The 20406-nt window shown below is 43.3% G+C and overlaps 1 protein-coding gene across 3 annotated transcripts in view; it reads left to right on the top strand.

The window, feature by feature from the left end:
* The window catches only part of PDE3A (phosphodiesterase 3A), a 368581-nt gene that overhangs the window by 302623 nt on the left and 45552 nt on the right, over positions 1-20406 (top strand). For all 3 annotated transcript variants that reach the window (XM_073318613.2, XM_073318622.2, XM_073318631.2), the window contains exons 3-5: positions 5861-6121; positions 9825-9979; positions 13641-13756. In XM_073318613.2, coding sequence (XP_073174714.2) covers positions 5861-6121; positions 9825-9979; positions 13641-13756 — 532 coding nt within the window. The remainder of the gene's footprint in view (positions 1-5860; positions 6122-9824; positions 9980-13640; positions 13757-20406) is intronic.

Below are 20406 nucleotides of genomic sequence, written 5' to 3'. Positions count from 1 at the left end.
TTGAAAGGGGCTGGCATGTGTTTGTTCTATGTAATCATTTCAATTTTAAAGTGGTTTTTAACTTGTTTTAGCTTTCTTTTTATGTGTGCTAACAGATAAATCTCTAAACTTTACCATGAATTTCTTGTGTGCTTGGTATAGAACTAAGCATGCTAAGGTGTCTGTATACCAAGCCCTGAAACAGTTTCAGGGTCGTGTTAACTCTTTGGGCCCATATATTCTATCTAAATTAATACCACAGTGGTTTGCATTTAATAGTTGTGCATTTTTTTTCTTATTTATCTAAGGTATGATTGCTTTGTGGATTGACATTAGTCATCTCTTTTTTTGTGGTTCAGTTAGTGTGGTTTAGTGATATGGTAATCAGACATGGAATGCCTGATGTTAGTAGTTCTGGGGACAAAGTTTTATTTGCAGTGAGGGGAACACTTGGCGGTAAGGATACCAGATCTGCTTCTTGGGTGAACGAGTCCATTATTATTATTGTTGCCCAAGAATGTCTTGTAAACTGAATTAGTTGATAAGGGTTTATGGGTGCAGGAAACCTTTGTTCCTATGTTTCCTTGATGTGTTTGTCCTACAGATATAGTTTTGTCTAATGTTTTCCCATTCATTAAAGAAACAGTCTCAGATTTTTATGGAAAAAATCCTATAGAATTTAGTAAGATAAAACAAAAACGATAATTGAAAAGTTATTCTAAAAACCTACAGAATTTAACAGATACATTTTTCAAACCTTCTTGTAGAATTCTGTAGGAAGGATACAATTCTTTTAAATTCTATACAACTGTGAAAAACAAACAAAAAACATCTATCGAAAGGTAACTTTCCTAGAAGGAATGAAGGTTGGTTTTGTGGCTAAAGCACTGGAAATCAGAGTGAAGTTTCCAGATCCTCCCACAGACTGCCTATATGACATTGGACAAGTCTCTTTGTCTCCTGTCCTGAAAACACTATGCATGTGCTTATATTTATGCTGTGAGGTAGTTCCTTTAACTTCATTGAAAATACTATGTGCATAAAGTTAACCACATAGATAATTGTTTACATAATGGTTCCATAATCTGTCTGCCTGAATATGCCATCTATTAAATGGAATAATACTTACTGTCTCTCTTGCTCTATCTACCTTTTCTTCTCAGGTGCTAAGGTCTTCAGGGCATACACTCTTTCTTACTACATGTATCTACAGGCCTAACGCAATCAGGCCCGGATCTTGGTTAGGGCCTTCAGGTGCTACTGTACTGTAAATAATAATAGTAATGATGAATGCTGAATTTTAAAAAAACTTCCCAGCATATATGCTTATTTTTTATACCTCATTCAGCTATGTGAACAAACATAGGTTAGTCAGTTAGCTTGCTTTCACTTTTCTTTCTAGTAAGCTTCACTTTCTAATTCTCATGCCCATGCACCCCATTGCACTGTTCGAGTTGGAAACATTGCACAAGTATGTTTGTTTAAATCAGAGTTGGACTGAATGCACAAAGTTCAGATCAACATAAAAACTTCAAAATTTCAAGGAAGGGGTCAAATCCAAGGTTTTGCAGCATAGGCTAATAGATGAGTGCTGGCCCAGCAATAGCACTAAAAGCAAAATTCACCTTCCAAAATCAGTTTATCTGGCATTTTGCTTAGTTGATTACAAGTGTGTTATTTCATGTCTGTGTTTCCAAATGTCCAGACTTTGGGCTTGAGATGAGTAAAGTGGGTAAACTGGTTCGCAACAAATCCAGGAGAGTTCATATATGCAAAATGTAGCATTGATAGTGTGTATATTTAATATATTTCCCCTGTTATCTGACAGTATATATAAAATGACAGAAATCCAAAAATCATCAGTAGTTGTCTGTCTTGCATCAATCTTCATTGTTTTCATTTTCCCCATATGTAGTTTGTCAAAAATAAATTCCAGATTTCCTTTTTTAAGGAGGCAATCCATGTTAGGTTATATTGTTGAATAATGTTTTTTAATCATACTGTTTATATTTAATGTTTTTGTTATAATTTGGGGACTCTGAAAAGTATAGCATAGTTCTTCAGAGCTGTGTAGTGTAATTGTTTTATAAAAGGATTTGTTGTGTTTTATAGCCAAGACATCAATAGTGTTCTCAGGATGCATTTTGATAGATTCAATTCAAATTATTTGTATGAGGATTTATTTTAGCTACAGAAGATATTTGAAGTCAATCTATGACATGTAAGCTATTTATATTCAGTGTGCATTGTTTTACCTCACTGAACCTAATTTATTACAGCAAAATTTCTCCTACATTTCTTTCTTCACTGTATCCTGTTGAATTGGTACTTGGCTACATCTAGTTTTAGATTTTTTATGTATATATTTAATTATAAGAATTGCACAATTTTTAGGCCTTACAATTTTTTTAAAAAGTTTTTTGCATTTGTAATATATAGTAATTGCCAAATTTATTTGAGCATAAGCTTTTGTGAGTTACAGCTCACTTCATTGGATGAAAGCTTATGCTCAAATAAATTTGTTAGTCTCTAAGGTGCCACAAGTACTCCTTTTCTTTTTGTGATACATATGTCATATAGAACAGATTGTTGACATTTTAATGGTGACCGTTGCTGTGATCTTGTCAGATAATGTACCATAAGCAGATTATAGGCCTAGTTAGAACTTCAGTGGGAGATGCTGTTGACTTTTCTGGGTTGGCACCAAGTCAGACAATGGAGCACTATACATTACGTAGTTGTCTCACCGGAAGTGGGGATGACAACTCCCTCCTGCCTGAATAGGCCCTCACCAAGACATATGATTCCTTGGTGATTTGTTTTCACTCCAAGACCATAAGAACATAATTTTCAGGAGAGTTACGTTATTCCTTAAATATTACCCATAGATGCACCTCACAATGAGTGAGTATTTATAAGTTATAAGCTTTCAGTAGGGACCTCAGACACTACCATTTACGGATAAATACCAGGAAAATAGTGTGTTATGTGTTGTGAGTTTGTCTAGAGAAGTACAAGGTAGCCTCTGCACTGGGCTACTGTAGAGGATCTGTGCCAAAATTTGACAAGACAGGTTGTGACACACAGAAGCCTCTACAGTAGCCCAGTGCAAAGGCTACATTGTACTTCCCTAGATGGCTTCTGTAAATTACATTGCCTGCTAATGCACCAAAGGCAGCCTGGGATTGCCAAGTCACGGGGAAGGCCCAGCCATGGTCTGTATGTCAGCTCTATGCCACTAGAGAACTCTTTTTGCTCAGCTGCTACTCTCAGGGATGGCAGTGCTGGCTTAACGGCCGCTCTGCAAAATGTCAGCATCACAGTATAGAATATCGGCTTTTATCTTAGTCCTGCTGAAGTCAGACCTATTTCCTTAATTGAAGTATTAATGTATTTTCTCATCTCTCGCTCCGATAATCAGGTCACCGATTTCAGACTCCAGGTTGAATAGGATTTCAAATTCTAAATAGTGCTGTTTTGCTGAAAATATCAGACCTAGTTTTATTTCCTCTTCTATAACGCTTTGCCTTATATCTTTGAATTTTTTCCTTTTGGCCTGTTTTGCTGGGCTGAGATAAGGAAAGACAAATTACTCCTCTCACCCCAAACCCTGCCTTATAATTTAAAATTGATGCTTTATTTAGCCACTGCCAGATTTGTTCATGGTGCAAACCCAGCTCAGGAGATGTGGACTTGCGGTTCAAGTTTTTTCTGTAATCTTGGAGGAGACCCCTTGTTGGTTGAGAAGAGGTATGGTATGTAATGAATGAAACCTTATCTTGGGAGCACTAGGAAACCCTTCCATAACCCGTGAAGGGAACTATGTCAGGAGTTGCTGTCTCTGCGCACCTATATGGGTTTGGGATTCTGCAATTGGTCACTCTGAGTCTGTTTACCACTCGGTGATTGGGTTCTCTTTGGCAGGTGTAGTGCAGGGTGGGTGGTGAAGGTGTCTAGTGGATGAAATGCATTCTGCTATAGCGAAGGAAAGATCAGAACTCTATGTACCAATCCATCGGGCTCTAGTTCCTTCTCCGGAGAGAGGGAGGGCAAGTGAGCAGATTCCTTCCCTTCCTCTCCCTACGCTGCTGAGTTTCAGTCACAAAGGTATGTGTGTGGAGGGTGGACTTGTTGTGGACGAGGTAAGCAATGAGTCCTGGGGGATTCTGGTTGTTGTAACATGGCTGTATGTGGGCTGGAAGGGTGTTGGTGTGAGATCCCTGTTCTAGCTGTGGATAAGGGGACTGTAAAAGAAAGAATAAATTGATCCATTAAATTGACGTCAGCCCTTTGTTTCTCATTGGGATTGGATAGCATTTTTGTATACAAAGTAAGTCACCTTCCATGTTTAGTAAGACATATACTAGGAAGTGCAGAAGCATGTGTGGTCCTGTGACCCAAGTACAGCACTGGGTATTAGGAGACTGGAGTTTTACTCCTGGCTGGCCACGGAATCACTATGTGACCTTGGCCAAATCACTCTCTCTTTTTGTGCCTCAGTTTGCCAGAGTGTAAAATTCAGACAATTCCTCAGAAGTGTTTTATTTCAGTATTGCTTGCAAAGGGTTTTGTGAGCCTGAAGAAGTTCAAAGCATTACTAAGGATCGCTATTGTTTTATGTATTATGAGTTCCATAAATGCTGTAGTGACTGTGATTCTTCTCCTGCTTGTGTTATGACCCTTCTCCTGTTATAAGAGCATGCTTGGTTCTCCAACCTATCAATGTCTCAACCCAGAAAAATATTATGCTCTGTCACAGTGGCAATTCTATCACTTGGGGGGTTATCCTACTTAAAAAAAGGTGAATATCTATCAGAGTAAAACAGATGTTTCTTCATCTCAGAGTTACGCATCCTTCGCATCTGATAGGCTGACAAAATAGATCTTCCAGGAATGGCTGTGGGGACATTTGTTCCAGTGCCCCAGATATATACATTGCATCTGTGCCCAAGAGGGCGCTCCAAAGCAGTAACAGCCTAGCAGTCACTTTCAAGAGTGCCTTTAATAGATGACCACATGTGGCACAACAGTGATTTATAGTGCTTCCACTAAACTTTTGACCTAGAAATGTCACTGCTTTGTCAATAATTTAGAAGTGATGGAAGACGCACTTTCTGCCTCAGTTCCTGTCTATTCTGCACCTTAATTTAAGCCTCCAGTTTTTATTCATATAGTTTATTCCATCAGACATTACAGTTCCTTAATCTTTTCTTTAAGGCTATGCCATTAGTTATTACTTGCAAATTATAGATCATTCCTCTGCATATGTTGCCATTACTTAAAGTGCTACTTTTCTTTTTATTTAATAATCTTTCTTTTTTAATTATGTTCCCGTTATTATTTCATAAACTGATAAACTTTCAAGGCTGTTATGATCATCTAGTCTGGCGTCCTGTGTATAATTTCACTCTGGCACTCCTGTATGGAGATCAATAACTTGCATCTCAAGTAGAGTGTATCACTTAGAATGACATCCAATCTTGATTTCAATATTCAAGTTTCAATATTGTTGCCCAGCGGACGCTTACTTGGCAGAGACTTTTTGTCATGATCGTTGTCTGCTTTCTGGCTGCTCTAAAAACTCGTATCTGGGTTGTGACCATTTTAAAAATCGAAATAAACTATATGCAATCAATTTGCAAACTTGTTTACAGAGAAAGACATCAACCAAATGGTTGATCTAGTCAGAATGTTCGGAATAAATCACATTGTTTTAAGTTGTTAATCTCTTTTAATCTTTTCCTAGCTATCCACAACAAATTGAATAAAAGATGCTGGTAACTGTCCCTGAAAAGATGTTGGGTTTGATGTCACATGCTTTAGTTTGACATGTGGGACACAGCCATAGCCTTACATGTCCTTCTTTGTTTTTCCCTTTCAGTCTTCAGGTACCAGTATTACCGTTGATATCGCTGTTATGGGAGAAGCTCATGGGCTCATTACCGACCTTCTGGCAGATCCTTCGTTGCCACCTAATGTGTGTACTTCCCTGAGAGCAGTGAGCAACCTGCTGAACACGCAGTTAACCTTCCAGGCTATTCATAAGCCAAGGGTTAACCCTTTGGTGTCCTTCAGTGAGAACTACACCTGCTCTGACTCAGAGGAATGTCCAGAAAAAGGAGAAAAGCTGGCTATTCCCAAGGTACGTGCTAGTCCACATGTTGGCTATCACAGTGAATTTACTCCAGCTACTAAAACTTGATTCCCCCCTTTTGGTATAGTATTGCATGGTTGGGTGTGTTAATGAAGATTTTTTTCCTCATCTTTTGAAGCATTAATCATTTACGTCTATAAGAAGCAAAATTAAATGGACTATTTGTGTCTTGTGGTAAGACAGTTCCTATTCCTTCAATGCTCACACAGTTCAAACCTGATCCTTCATGCAACTTTAGAAGTAGGCATTCAACACAGGATAATTTCCATACTTGCTATTCCTGTTTCTTAGTAGGTGTTTGACGGAGTTGGAGTAAGGGGGAGTGGGAAGAGCATAGCTCTCTCTATGCTATCATAGACTCATAGACTTTAAGGTCAGAAGGGACCATTATGATCATCTAGTCTGACCTCCTGTACAACGCAGGCCATAGAACTTCACCCACCGACTCCTGCAATAAACCTCTCGCCTATGTCTGAACTATTGAAGTCCTCAAACCATGGTTTAAAGACTTCAAGGTGCTGAGAATCCTCCAGCAAGTGACCCGAGCCCCATGCTGCAGGGGAAGGCAAAAACCCCCCAGGGCCTCTGCCAATCTGCCGTGGAGGAAAATTCCTTCCCAACCCCAAATATGGCGGTCAGCTGAACCCTAACCATGTGGGCAAGACTCACCAGCTAGCTACCCAGGAAACAATTCTCTGTAGTAATTCAGAACCCACCCCATCTAACATCCCATCACAGGCCATTGGGCCTATTTACCGCTAATAGTCAAAGATCAATTAATTGCCAAAATCATGTTATCCCATCATACCATCTCCTCCATAAACTTATCGAGCTTAATCTTGAAGCCAGATAGGTCTTTTGCCCCCACTGCTTCCCTTGGAAGGCTGTTCCAGAACTTCAGTCCTCTGATGGTTAGAAACCTTCATCTAATTTCAAGTCTAAACTTCCTGATGGCCAGTTTATATCCATTTGTTCTTGTGACCACATTGGTACTGAGCTTAAATAATTCCTCTCCCTCCCTAGTATTTATCCCTCTGATATATTTATAGAGAGCAATCATGTCTCCCCTCAGCCTTCTTTTGATTAGGCTAAACAAGCCAAGCTCCTTGAGTCTCCTTTCATAAGACAGGTTTTCCATTCCTCGGATCATCCTAGTAACCTTTCTCTGTACCTGTTCCAGTTTGAATTCATCCTTCTTAAACATGGGAGACCAGAACTGCACACAGTATTCCAGATGAGGTCTCACCAGTGCCTTGTATGACGGTACGAACACCTCCTTATCTCTACTGGAAATACCCCACCTGATGCATTCCAAGACCACATTAGCTTTTTTCACGGCCATATCACATTGGCGGCTCATAGTCATCCTGTGGTCAACCAATACTCCACGGTCCTTCTCCTCCTCTGTTACTTCCAATCAGAAGTAGAGGGGAGCTCCTCCTAATCTCTCTGACTTGAGGGAACTCATCTCTGCTTTCTCCTTTTACTTTAGTGTTGATAACTGCCCCTCCCCTTTCAACTTTGACCACTGAGTGTAGGTAGCGAGTGATGTCATTAAGGATCATTAAGAAGGAGGAAATGAAATGGTGAGATCAGTGCACTCTTCAGTTCTCAAGATCAGAATTCAAATCTTAATCAGAGTTACAGGTGAAATGAGTTTGATGTTCTTGTCTTCATCCCTTAGCACCTGATCCAAAACCCATGGAAGTCGGAGGGTATCTTTTTTTCATTGACCTCAATGTGCTTTGGGTCATGCCACAAATGACCATTGTCCACTTGAAAAAACCACCACACAGTTCCATACAGTGGACAACATTTGCTCAAGAAAGGTCCATTGCTGGAGATAACAAGATTTAGTAAGGACTGAGTTGCAGTGGCAGAGCTATGTATGTAAAGACAAGGTATTAACACATCTAAACTGCTTTTTTTTTTTTTTTTTGGTACACTAGCTCTAGCAGAGCTAGCATGTGCTTGTGTACCCAGGCTGGGATGCTCACTCCCAGATGCAGTGTAGACATACCCATAGAGAACTAACCAATGCTATGAATTCCTGGTTTCTATATATACATGTTAGCAACATTCACTAGATAGAGAGAAACCTCTTATCAGCTTGGAGGTCATTTAAATTGCCAGGTCATCCACTCTGACATATAAAAATGTAGTAATATTGCCATTAGCAGCGAGGCTTATATTTTACTTTGGGAACTAAGTAAAACAATTCTATGTTGTTTTGTTCTTATCCTGTACAAATAGTTTCTACTGCCTAAAGTTATGGAGGCAACTGATCATCATTTTTTTTATATTTTATAGGACTTTTAATATGCCTCTTTCATTTTTATAGAGCTTATATTTCCTTTAATTGAAGAAAAATTAGTCCCACTGAGCACTTTTGCTGTATATACTCTATATAATGTAATAGCTCCTATTGAAAACTCAATATTCATTGGCCCAGATGATTGCAGTAATGGTGATATTTCTATATGCATAAAATAGTACATATTAAGATTTCAGTGTGGATTGACAAGTGCTGAATTTCTTGGGAGGCTCTCTGTAACAAGGTAAATTAGATGCAAACTAACATATTTAGATAGTTTTGAAAAAACAACTTATACAGAAAAACAATCATGTATTACAGGCAGGGCTGAAGGACTGCTTATTCTTAAGGTTGCCTGACACTTCCCATTATGAGACCCTGATTTCAATTGCTTATGACTTTGCGAAACTTTAACCATTTGGGCTGAAATTTACCATTCACAGTGTCTGCCTCAGACTGAATCTTTTGACCCAATGGCACAATAAGCCAATGACATCCACTGTAGATCCTTATAAATGTGTATATATTTTATTTTTTTAGTACTTCTCAAACTGAAAATTCGTCACGATAATGAAAAGGCAACAAATAATTAATATAAAAATTCAACATCTGCAACATACTGATGGGACCACTCGTATATCTGCAATAAAACTGATCCCACAAATAACAGTAACCCCCTAATCAACTCCACCCATTCCCTCAACCTGCCTCCTCGCCAGACACCTGGGAAAAGCCCCATCAACAAGAATCAGGTAGAGAGACGTAAGGAGCACGCAAGACAATCAGATAAGTCAGGAAAACCCTGCTGCAAGCAATCCAAAATAATTTATCCCCACCCCCTTTGCCCTACCATGAAAGATTTTTACTGGTAATTTTTCTTCCTTTTTGTAAAAGCATTGTGGAAGATTTAGTGTCCCATCACTTAAATGTTTGAATTTCATGGATTGTCTTCAATTTGGCTGGATAGAGCAGAGAAAGCTGCAGGGGGTTTGGGGGTTTTTTTGGGGGGGGAGGGTGGACAGTGGGATTGTTTTGTTGTTTTGTTTCCTTTCCTGCTTCCTATCTCTGATGTCAACGAATGTGTGGCTGCTATTTCCAACTCTTTAAGCAACTTGCTGGGTGACTTTGGCCAAGTCACTTAGGCTTGTTTCTCAAAGGTGCTGAGGTCTTTAACGTTGACTTCAATGGGATCTCTGAGTGCTAAGCATTTCTGACAATCAGTCCCTTGACCTTTCTTTGCCTCAATTTCCCCATCTGTAAAATAGGGCTTTGACACTTACCCACCTCACAGGGTATGTCAGGCTCAATTCATGAATTGACATTTGAGATTCCTGATGAAAGGTGATATATATAATGGCAAAGCATTATCTGCTCTAGCGCCTACGGAAGAGTCTGCCTCCAGGTCTGCTCAGGCGAGTGTCATCAACTTGGACCACAACAACATCTGCCACAGGTTTACCGACCTTGGAGCCTGCACCAGTGAGAAGAGACCGCAGTGGTAGCATCAAACCTCATGAATCTTCTTCATCCAGGTAAGAAAACCTCTCTTTGTATCTTTAGGAGAACTTCTTTGGTTTTCTGTGGACACGTAGGTGTGTAATAATGTCTTCTCTTGGGAAACTGTAGGTCAGAAATTTGAAAGAATTCCCATTCTAGGGTTTGTTTTTTTTTTGTTTGGTTGGTTTTTTTAAGAGAATTAAAGCCTTTATATTAGGCCAGATTATTACAAACACAAATTCGGCAAGGTTTAGAAGCCAAAAGGTTCAATGAGTTGCAAAACCATAACTTAAAAAGATTATGTAAAAGAAAAATTGTCTATTAAAGGTCTTTGCTACATTCTTCTTCTATATCCCTATACTCTTTCCTCTGCATTTTCTGAGCAGATAGTTCTGATGATTGATTATAAATATTTTTAAATGAAATGTACAATTTCAGCCATCTGACAATAAGAGCAAGAAATTTCAAGGTGTGTTTTAGTGGTTCCATTAATATTACTATTTCAAGAACACCACAAGTGTTCAAGGGGCTCTACAGATATAAAAGAAGATAAGTTCTCAACCCTGATTAGCTTTCAAGCTAACTGATTCAAATGTAATGCAAACAGTAAAAAGTCATTTCCAAAAGTGTAAGCAGACAACACCACAGAGGAGTGTAATTTTGGAAGGCAAGGCCAAAGAAGTGGGTTTGAAAGAGGAAAAGGAGAGTGTTGAAAGAGAGTGTTCCAAGCATTAAAAAAGTACAATATAAGAACTATGACACAAAGGGAGGAATTAGGAAGGAGAACATTGATTGCATAGTGCACAAAGCAGGCATGATAGAATTTGAAACCAGAGACGTGGGTGGGGGCAGAGCTGTGTAGAACCATTCCTTACAGAACATTTTCTAGCACTGTATCCAGGCTAGTTTTCAACATTCCCAGGGAGTGCTGCTCACCAGGTACACCATACAATTTTATGTGGGAATTGGCAAATTCTTATTACAAAGTTTATAGTTCTGGTATAGAAACAAAATAAAGAGCTAAACTTTCTGTTCATGTATGTATTGAGGCTTCCAAGCTTCCTTGTGCTATCAACATACAATCCTTCCAAATTCCCTCAGTCCTTTTTGTCTCATCTTATTAAAGGGCTTGTCCTATAAAGGTCTTCCTTTCCATTTGATGCTACAGGAACAGGGTCACAGCAAGTGTTTTATGGGGATGGAAATTGTGAGGCCCATGTTATTTGAAGATGCCTGAAGTTTCAGGCCTTCTAGAGGAGGCTGCCACTAGGGGAGACCTGAAGAGTTCCAGCTGCAAATAGGATAATTAATAAGGTCATGGCCCTGGCTGTGGTAAAAGCTGTAGAGAGGGGGAGAGGGGAGAGATGATGATCATATTTTATAGCCCTGGAACCAGCCACAGAGGCATCCTTGAAAATATCTGGGGGCTGCAGGATATCTTAGAAACCAAGTGAACCAGTAAAGTGAAATATAAACAAGATAGCACCATGTGGAAATCTTTTTCAGCCACTGTTTTCCTGTGATTCATACGGCTTTCTTTATTTATGTTGTCGATTCCAGACTCTCACGTACTATGTAAGCTTCCTAAGAAGGGAATCTGAAGCAAGGGGGAGGGGAGCGATTAAATATTGCTGGTGGTGTTCTTCTACAGTTATGTAATTCTTTCCGATGAGCCAGTTAAACAGGTGATCAGTTCTTCCTAAGTGTAGTGTCACCAATTGCATAATGATAGCTCTGTCAAGCCTCCCAGCCTCCTCTTTGCAACTCTTCCATTGTAGGAGCAGAAGCCATTCATATTCCGGAAGAGGAGAGCGAGGCCTGTATGTCTAGACTAACTTAGCAGGACAGATACAGATGGGGGCATTTTACATCAATAAAACACTTAAGAAAAAGGTCTTGACTAGGAAAAAACATCTATTTAATGGCTTATTATTTCCCTTGCACTTTATCTGTGTTTGGCAAAGTGAGGCTGGAGGGCGAGGGAAAGGAATGTGCATCAGTCCATTATCCCCAAAGCCACAAAGAGGCAATGGAGCCATTCTGTGGCAGCTGTTACAACCACAGGATCTGCAGCTTTTGTGCCCCACAACCCCTCTGAGCAGGAGGTAGCCTATGTATCTCCATAATTGTGGGCTCCCCTGCTTTGCCCAGACTGCTGCATAGGTTCCAGAATCCTGCACAGACACGCCCCTCTGTGCAGAAGTGGTGAGGCAAGGTCCTTGCATCGCTTCAAAGGAAAGTAACTTCATGAAAGTAACATCTTAGGGTTCCATATTCGCTTACTTCCTTAACAAGTTAAAAGATTTTCCTAGCTCCCAGCATTTCATTCTCATCCTAGGATCCAAAAACTGGATTCATTCTGCCTTTTGCTTCATGACAGATAACTATTCTGCCATCTGAAGGTAGCTAAGCCATGAGAGAGAACAGAACCTCGCTTGCTCTTCCACAGCCATAAGATTTCTGTGGTGCTAACAAGTGAAACAAAAAAATTGCCTTGAGATATAAAAAATTCCTCTTAATATAAAATCCCTTAAGTTAGTATTGGACCCAGCTTACTTTGAGGGACCATCTGCTGCCCTATATCCTATGTCAGTGTTTAAAATGAGAAGGACTGGGACCTGTTCATCATCTTGTGTTAGAATCTTGAAGCACAGCAGAGTTGGGTCATGACAAGACATTTGAAGGATTAGAGGGCAAAGGCCTTATGGATCTGTGCCCTCATTGTGGAAGAACGCACTGAGGCATCTGTGCAAGCAGGTGGCATGTGGTCGTTCCTTTATTAAATTACAGTGATAAATGCAGCTTTTCCACCTTACAAAATCACCTGGCATCAGCACATAAGAGATACAAAAGTGTCAAGCCTGCCATTCTCATTTTCCCTTTTTTTTTTTCTTTTTTATGGTGCTTTTCAATGATTTTCTCGTAGATCAGTGAGCAGATATCTAGATTTTCAAGAATCTCTTAGTAGGGATTTTTTTTCAAAAGCTGCATGTGATGTATCTGAAAGGTGCTGGATTGAAAGCCTTGGAAACTAGAGGGCTCTATTTATTCACAAAGCAGACACTCCACAGGCAGCAGTACTGCAAGCTTCCCCCCAGTGTGATTCAATCCTGCTATGGAAGCTGCATCACTACAGATTGCATTAAGTGGCACCTTTGCTGGCAATCTGAGGAGAAAAATGCAATGGGCCTGATTTTCATGGACACCAAGGCCCTTTTATACTGCTTCAGGTATGTAAAGAGACCTTAACAAGGTGTAAATTTAATCGAAGCCCACTTTTAGACTGCTTCCACACCCTCAGCATAGCATAAAGGAATTTTAGTATAAATTAAATGAAAAGGCCTGGGCACTGAAGTCACGCCTAGTGGCAGTCTCACTAGCACCAAAGCATGTTGAGGTAAATTGGAAAGCCACCTTGGAAGAATCTTACCATACCCATGTTGTAACTGTGTTTGGCTTAAATCAAGGACTTAAATGTCTGGAGTTGTCAGTCGAGCACCTTTTGGCAATACTGAATTCACTAAAAACAATCATTCAAATAGTTGATAACGCAGCCCTCCACAGTAGAGTTTTTTGTTCTTACATGTGGAGTGCTGTGACAATTAACTTCTCTCAGAACTCTGTCACCAAGATCTTTACAGGCCTGCAATGCTTACGTAATAATAGTTTTGTGTGTTTGTACTCTTGATCTCACAGCATCGACCCTTGGAACAGCTCAATTCTGATGGCCATCACAAAAAGTAGGTCCTTCTCGGCCTCCTATGCGATGTCTGCTACAAACCATCTGAATTCCAAAAGGCAAAGCCGACAAGGTGAACAGCTATTTCTGGTTTGACATTTATTTTATTTAGTCAAGCTTGCTTTCCCTAAAGCTGCAATGTACTCTGGGAAATCTGGTGATTGACACACACACAGAGCATTTTTTGTTTTCCCTCTACTCTTTCTCCTCACATTCCCATAAATTAGACTTCAGTTATTTCCATCATTTAAAAACACAGTGATCTAAAATGCTACAGCTTATAGTAGTGTTGCTGTAGTGTTTTGATCTTTCCATTATAAAAGTTGTTAGTTTCTGTTCTATTACTTCAGTGATCTATGTGCTAAATTCTGCCTTCATTTACCTCTAGGCAATCCCATTGACTTCAGTAGGGTTGAAGACCATTGTATCTCATAACATGCTCGTTAAACTGACTGTATATTTTCCATTGTCTTCATTAAGTTTGCCTGGTTATAATAAAACACAGAATTTGTCTTTGTGGGAGATAGGCATAAGCAGCTAATTGTCCTTATCATCCAATTATATCCAAATGACAAGCACATTTTAACCTATATGCCTTTCCATCTGTCATGGAAAAAGTCTAAAAGGCCTTTATTGATGGTCAGATCAAATAAAATTCACATCTGCCAATTTGTGAAGCACAGTTCTTAGACAAGGTTTAAAAAAAAGTTAACAGTAACCAATGAATAAAAGGATCCAACTAGTTTCAAAAGGTTCTTTTTTAAAAAAAGAATAAACCTAGAAATTCTTTTTCTGTCATTGTAGTGACAAGTGATGTTACTTAACATCTTCACTCAGTACTGGGAGACTTCAAAGGAATGCCAGATAATGTTTTAGCCAGAAAAAAAGTTAGGGAAGATAACTTCTTAACTGATCATAACATTTACAGTAGAACAGTTTTTTGAAATCATCAGTGGTCTATAGATGGCTATCTAACCTGACTTGTATTGCAGTCCAGGAGAATGTTTCCCCATGCTCTCAAGCACCAAATAAAGATGGTTACCATGGCTTCTCTTTCTAAATCAGCACATATGAGCTGAAATTTTCAAAAGCAGCCATTGATTTTGGTGATCAGTTTGAAACAACTTGAGGCTGTTTTTCAGAAGTGCTGAAAATCCACTGATCAAAGGAAAGTACGTGGGACCTGTCTTCCTGGCCTAATGTTGGGCCCCAAGGAATCCAAAATTAGAGACCATTTTGAAAATACATCTGCATGTTTATTAGATCACTGTCAGCCATGTTTGCTAGAAGAAATTGTTTTTCAACTTCAAGCCTGGAGCAAACTTTGATAACTCCCCTGAGATGGGTGACATCTCAGCCAATTGAAGTCAATAAGAGTTTTACCATAGACATGAATAGGGTCAGGATTTCACCCGTATGATCAAAGAAAGTTTATAATGGAAATGTTGGCATGATCCTGACCCTACTGTCTAGAAAAATCTGCCACAAATATAAAATCCACACACAATTTAAAGCTGTAGGAGATTTGTGCCTCTTTATCTTTCTTATTTTTCTTCCATCTATCCCCTCCTTATAAAAATTTATAAACAAACCTTTTCCCATTCTGAAAGAGGGAAAATATTTTCATTTTAGAAAGATTCTCTTCATTACTTTTTTTTAACTCTTTCACTGCTGTTTTTTTCACTGCACCTGTTATGCTGCTGATGTCTCTAATGGCATGCTTGGTACAGGATTGTGTTACAGCAGCATAGCAGATGCATTCTGGGTAGAAGTAAAATATCTCAAAAATTTGGCAACCACCCAGCTGTCAGGTTAATTACACATCTGAATGTAATGCCGTGATATTGCTTATGTACAACACAGGATTTCTAATAGAATTTGTTTAATGCAGAGCTATTTGCTTCACTTCTTTGTGAGGAGCAGCAAATATGCTGCAAGGGATATGGCCCTTTGGATAAAGTGCAAAGCCAAGATCCTTCACCCCTAAGCAGTGATGAGCTGCCAAAATCTTAACCATCGGTTCCCTATAAAAAGTTCTGATTTAAGGGATGTGCCCCAGTATGTATTTTTTGTGCCAACAGGGTTACCATATGTCCGTATTTTCTGCATCCTGGATGGCGATTTAAGAACCAAAACGCCTGACCTGTCCGGGAAAATACGGGTGTGTGTTAACCCTGCCTTTTTTAAAAAGGTGGGCCTGAACTAGAAATGAGCTCCGTTTCACATGTGTGGGTCCCCGCCACTCCCTGGGGGTATGCCAGGGTGATCTCGGGACAGTCCCAATTTGGGGGTCTTTTTCTTATATAGGCTCCTATTACCCCCCACCCCCATCCTGATTTTTCACACTTGCTGTCTGGTCACCCTAGGGTGTGCACATGTGTGGGTCCCAGCTGCTCCCTGTCCCCCTCATTGAAGCAGGTGTGCAGGGTTACTGTCCTGGGAACTGCAGGGCACCAGTGGATGTGGAGCCAGCTGCAGACAGGGGTGTGGGGCAGGGCTAGCTGGAGGCAGGGGTTGCGGGGCTGGCTACGGGCAGGGCAGGGGGTGCAGAGCTGGCCGCAGACAGGAGGATGCGGGGTTGTCTGGAGGCAAGGGGGTGTGGGGCTGGCTGGAGGCAGGGCAGGGGCTGGCTGGAGGTAGGGGCTGGCTGCAGGCAGGGTAGGGGGTGTGGCAGGGGCTGGCTGCGGGCAGGAGGTGCGGGGTGGCTGGAGACAGGGGCTGGCTGCGGGGAGGGCAGGGGCTGGCTGCGGGCAGGTGGTGTGGGGGGTGGCTGGAGACGGGCTGGCTGCGGGCAGGGCAGGGCACGGGGTGCGGCAGGGGCTGGCTGGAGGCAGGGGGTGCGGGGCTGGCTGTGGGCAGGGGCTGGCTGCGGGCAGGGGGTGCAGGGGTGGCTGGAGACGGGCTGGCTGGATACAGGGCAGGGGGTGCGTGCGGCAGGGGCTGGCTGCGGGCAGGGGGTGCGGGGCTGGCTGGAGGCATGGCAGGGGGTGCGGCAGGGACTGGCTGCGGGCAAGGGGTGCAGGGGGTGGCTGGAGACAGGGGCTGGCTGCTGGCAGGGGGTGCGAGGCTGGCTGCGGGCAGGGGCTGGCTGCGGGCAGGGGGTGCAGGGGTGGCTGGAGACGGGCTGGCTGGATACAGGGCAGGGGGTGCGTGCGGCAGGGGCTGGCTGCGGGCAGGGGGTGCGGGGCTGGCTGGAGGCATGGCAGGGGGTGCGGCAGGGGCTGGCTGCAGGCAATGGGTGCGGGGGGTGGCTGGAGACGGGCTGGCTGCGGGCAGGGCAGGGGGTGTGGCAGGGGCTGGCTGCGGGCAGGGGGTGTGGGGCTGGCTGGAGGCAGGGCAGGGGGTGCGGCAGGGGCTGGCTGCAGGCAGGGGGGTGGCTGGAGACGGGCTGGCTGCGGGCAAGGCAGGGGGTGCGGCAGGGGCTGGCTGCGGGCAGGGGGTGCGGGGCTGGCTGGAGGCAGGGCAGGGGGTGCGGCAGGGGCTGGCTGCAGGCAGGGGGGTGGCTGGAGACAGGGGCTGGCAGCGGGCAAGGCAGGGGGTGCGGCAGGGGCTGGCTGCGGGCAGGGGGTGCAAGGCTGGCTGGAGGCAGGGCAGGGGGTGCGGCAGGGGCTGGAGGCAGGGCAGGGGGTGCGGGGCTGGCTGGAGGCAGGGCAGGGGGTGCGGGGCTGGCTGGAGGCAGGGCAGGGGGTGCAGGGCTGGCTGGAGACAGGGGCTGGCTGCGGGCAGGGCAGGGGGTGCAGGGCTGGCTGGAGGCAGGGCAGGGGGTGCAGGGCTGGCTGGAGGCAGGGCAGGGGGTGCAGGGCTGGCTGGAGACAGGGGCTGGCTGCGGGCAGGGCAGGGGGTGCGGCAGGGGCTGGCTGCAGGCAGGGGGTGCAGGGCTGGCTGGAGGCAGGGCAGGGGGTGCGGCAGAGGCTGGCTGCAGGCAGGGGTGCGGGGGGTGGCTGGAGACGGGCTGGCTGCGGGCAGGGCAGGGGGTGCGGCAGGGGCTGGCTGCGGGCAGGGGGTGCAGGGGTGGCTGGAGACGGGCTGGCTGGATACAGAGCAGGGGGTGCGTGTGGCAGGGGCTGGCTGGAGGCAAGGGGTGCAGGGCTGGCTGGAGGCAGGGGCTGGCTGCGGGCAGGGTGGTGGGAACTCACGGGGAGAGCGGCTCGGAGAAGCCAGAGCAGCCGGGGACCCACCAGGCAGCAGCGGGAGCCCCAGGGCCAGGGGTTGGGGGAACAGCAGCAGCAACAGGGCTCATGCCCAGGGCCAGGCGGCAGCCCACATGGCTCCCGCCGCACAGCGCCCCCGGCGGCTGGAGGAGGAATTACATCACTTCCCGGCCGGAGCCCATCAAAACCTCAGCGCCCCCTGCAGGGAAGCGGGTTAACAACCGGTTCTAAAACTGCTTCAAAATTTAACAGGTTCGTGCAAACTGGTGCGAACCGGCTCCAGCTCACCACTGCCCCTAAGAGCATTAAAGATCCTGGCACTTTTTGCAGGAGTTGGGGGTGTTAGCTCTACTGTTGTGACCAAACTGCTGTTTGGCTAATTACAGACTACATACTGCTTGCCGAAAATTCCCTTTGCAGCATTGGATGCAGCCTTCTGCTTTACTTCCTGACCTAAGCTGTTATATAGCTGCTGTGCACTACTATGTCATTCCTCAGAGGTGGCTGCATTTCCATACTGGGCAAAGAGATTTCTGTGTAGACCACATGTATACAATATATAAAGAACCTGAGGGTCCTTTGGGCAGAGAAGTGCTCAGATACCACAGTGATGAGTTAGAAGTAGAAGTAGATAGATATCACAATAACAGAGTAGCAGCTATAAACAAAGGAATAAAGCCAAGATGAGAACCTAAGAGATTAAAATAATGGATATGTAATTTTGAGCTCCCTAGAGAAGGAATGTGCTTCTACCCTGGTACAGAGAAAAATGGTGGTATCTCAAATGTTACTGTGTGATAACTGTCAGCAAATTGTCAAGTATCAGAGGGATAGCCGTGTTAGTCTGGATCTGTAAAAGCAGCAAAGAGTCCTTAGCCACCTTATAGACTAACAGACATATTGGAGCATAAGCTTTCGTGGGTGAATGCCCACTTTGTCAGATGCATTTGTGTCAGAAAATTTTGACTTTTGAATGGTCACCATTAAATAAGGTTCCATATTTTTCCTCCTTTAAAGTAATAGAGGACATCAGAAAGACATATTGAGGATATGTGGATTTCTAGAAAGATGCAAACATCAAAAGCCTTTACTATTATGGTTAATGCTTCATTATCTTAAATCAACATTATTATCTTATTCAGAGATTACTGTTTTACCCAAAATACATTTAGTTAGTTTGCCACAACACAAACTTTCAAACAAGTAAAGATAACATTTTCTGTAGACCTAAAATAAAAATGAAAATAAACATGATAAAAGAACTGGGTGGCTGAGCATGAGAAATATGGCTTAGTAGATCTGAAAGTGCAACATTCCCTGTAACCTCAGGTACAATTTCCAGCCGGGTTGACTCAGCCCTTCATCTTTCTAAAATACACACATTTATGTCCTTGCAGTTTATTGTTCATGAGTCTTTTGTATGAGACTTTAAGGTCTTTTCTGCTATGGGTGCATCATGAAGAGTGGGGGTTTGCCCCAATGGTCTTGGCTCAGAATGTCTTGTAATGGGGGACTGGGTGTAATATTGCAGTGTTTTCTTCGTTGCTGGCTGACCATGGTGGGTCTTGCATGCTTTGGTCCTCCAGCCAAATCAAAAAGTCCAAACGAACCCATTCCAGGGTTTACACCACTCTGCCTATGACAGATAGGGAAGCCTAGGCCCACCCACTATGAGTTCCAGACCAGGGATCGTATAAATAGCATCTTCACACTGATTGATTCCAGTTTGTTGCTGCTTCTTAGGTCCTCTCTCTCCCTGCAAATCCAGTTTAAGCAAATCAAATAGGAACTGACCTGATAAGGCCTTGCATCTCCTTTTATCTGAGTCTGCTGGGCTCTGATTGACTGCTTCCTTAAGGTCTCGCTAGACAGGCCTAAAGGACCCACCTTCACTGCTTCTTTCCAGTCACTTTGCTGCTTCTTGGGGTGGGATGTAGGAGGACCGCAGGGCCAGGTGTTGGGAGCCACAAAGGCCACATGAACCTGGTCACATCCCACCTGTGCACTGGGTTGGGTGCTGCACTTCATCCCAGAGATGCTCCCCTTTGAGCTACAACTGAGGCAACTCTATCTCAGTGGTGCTTGAGCATGTGTCTTCTCTAGTTCCTAAAAATTTTGGAACCCTTCAAGATGAAAGGATAATATATTATCCTTATTTTAAAATATTACTGTTTGGCTTATTGCTTACCTACTCATATGTAGAAGTCTGGGTTCATTACAAAGGCGGGTAAGCATTTTTGTCTCTATAGATGGGGAAATTGAAACACAAAGATATTAAGTGGTTTGCCCAAAATCAGTGAGGCAGAACCTGGAATAAAACCCAAGTTTCCTGACTCCCAGTCTGATACCATATAGTCTGGACCATGCTGCCTTCCCATATTTTCCTACCATGTTCTTTCACTTGTGTATACTGCTTGTATGACCTTATCAATGGGGAATATGCCCTAAATGTGTAAAGCTAGTAGAAGTTGGCATAGCTCTATTGAAGTCAATGAAGTTTTGCCGATTTATGCTACTGGAGTCCTGGCCCTGTGTTGTTCTGTGTATTTCAGAAGTAATTCTCTCTGCATAC

The sequence above is a fragment of the Lepidochelys kempii genome, chromosome 1 (assembly GCF_965140285.1).
Source record: "Lepidochelys kempii isolate rLepKem1 chromosome 1, rLepKem1.hap1, whole genome shotgun sequence".
Classification (NCBI taxonomy): Eukaryota; Metazoa; Chordata; order Testudines; family Cheloniidae; genus Lepidochelys; species Lepidochelys kempii.
Note: the sequence above shows the minus strand (reverse complement) of the source record. Positions and strands in the feature narration are given on the sequence as shown.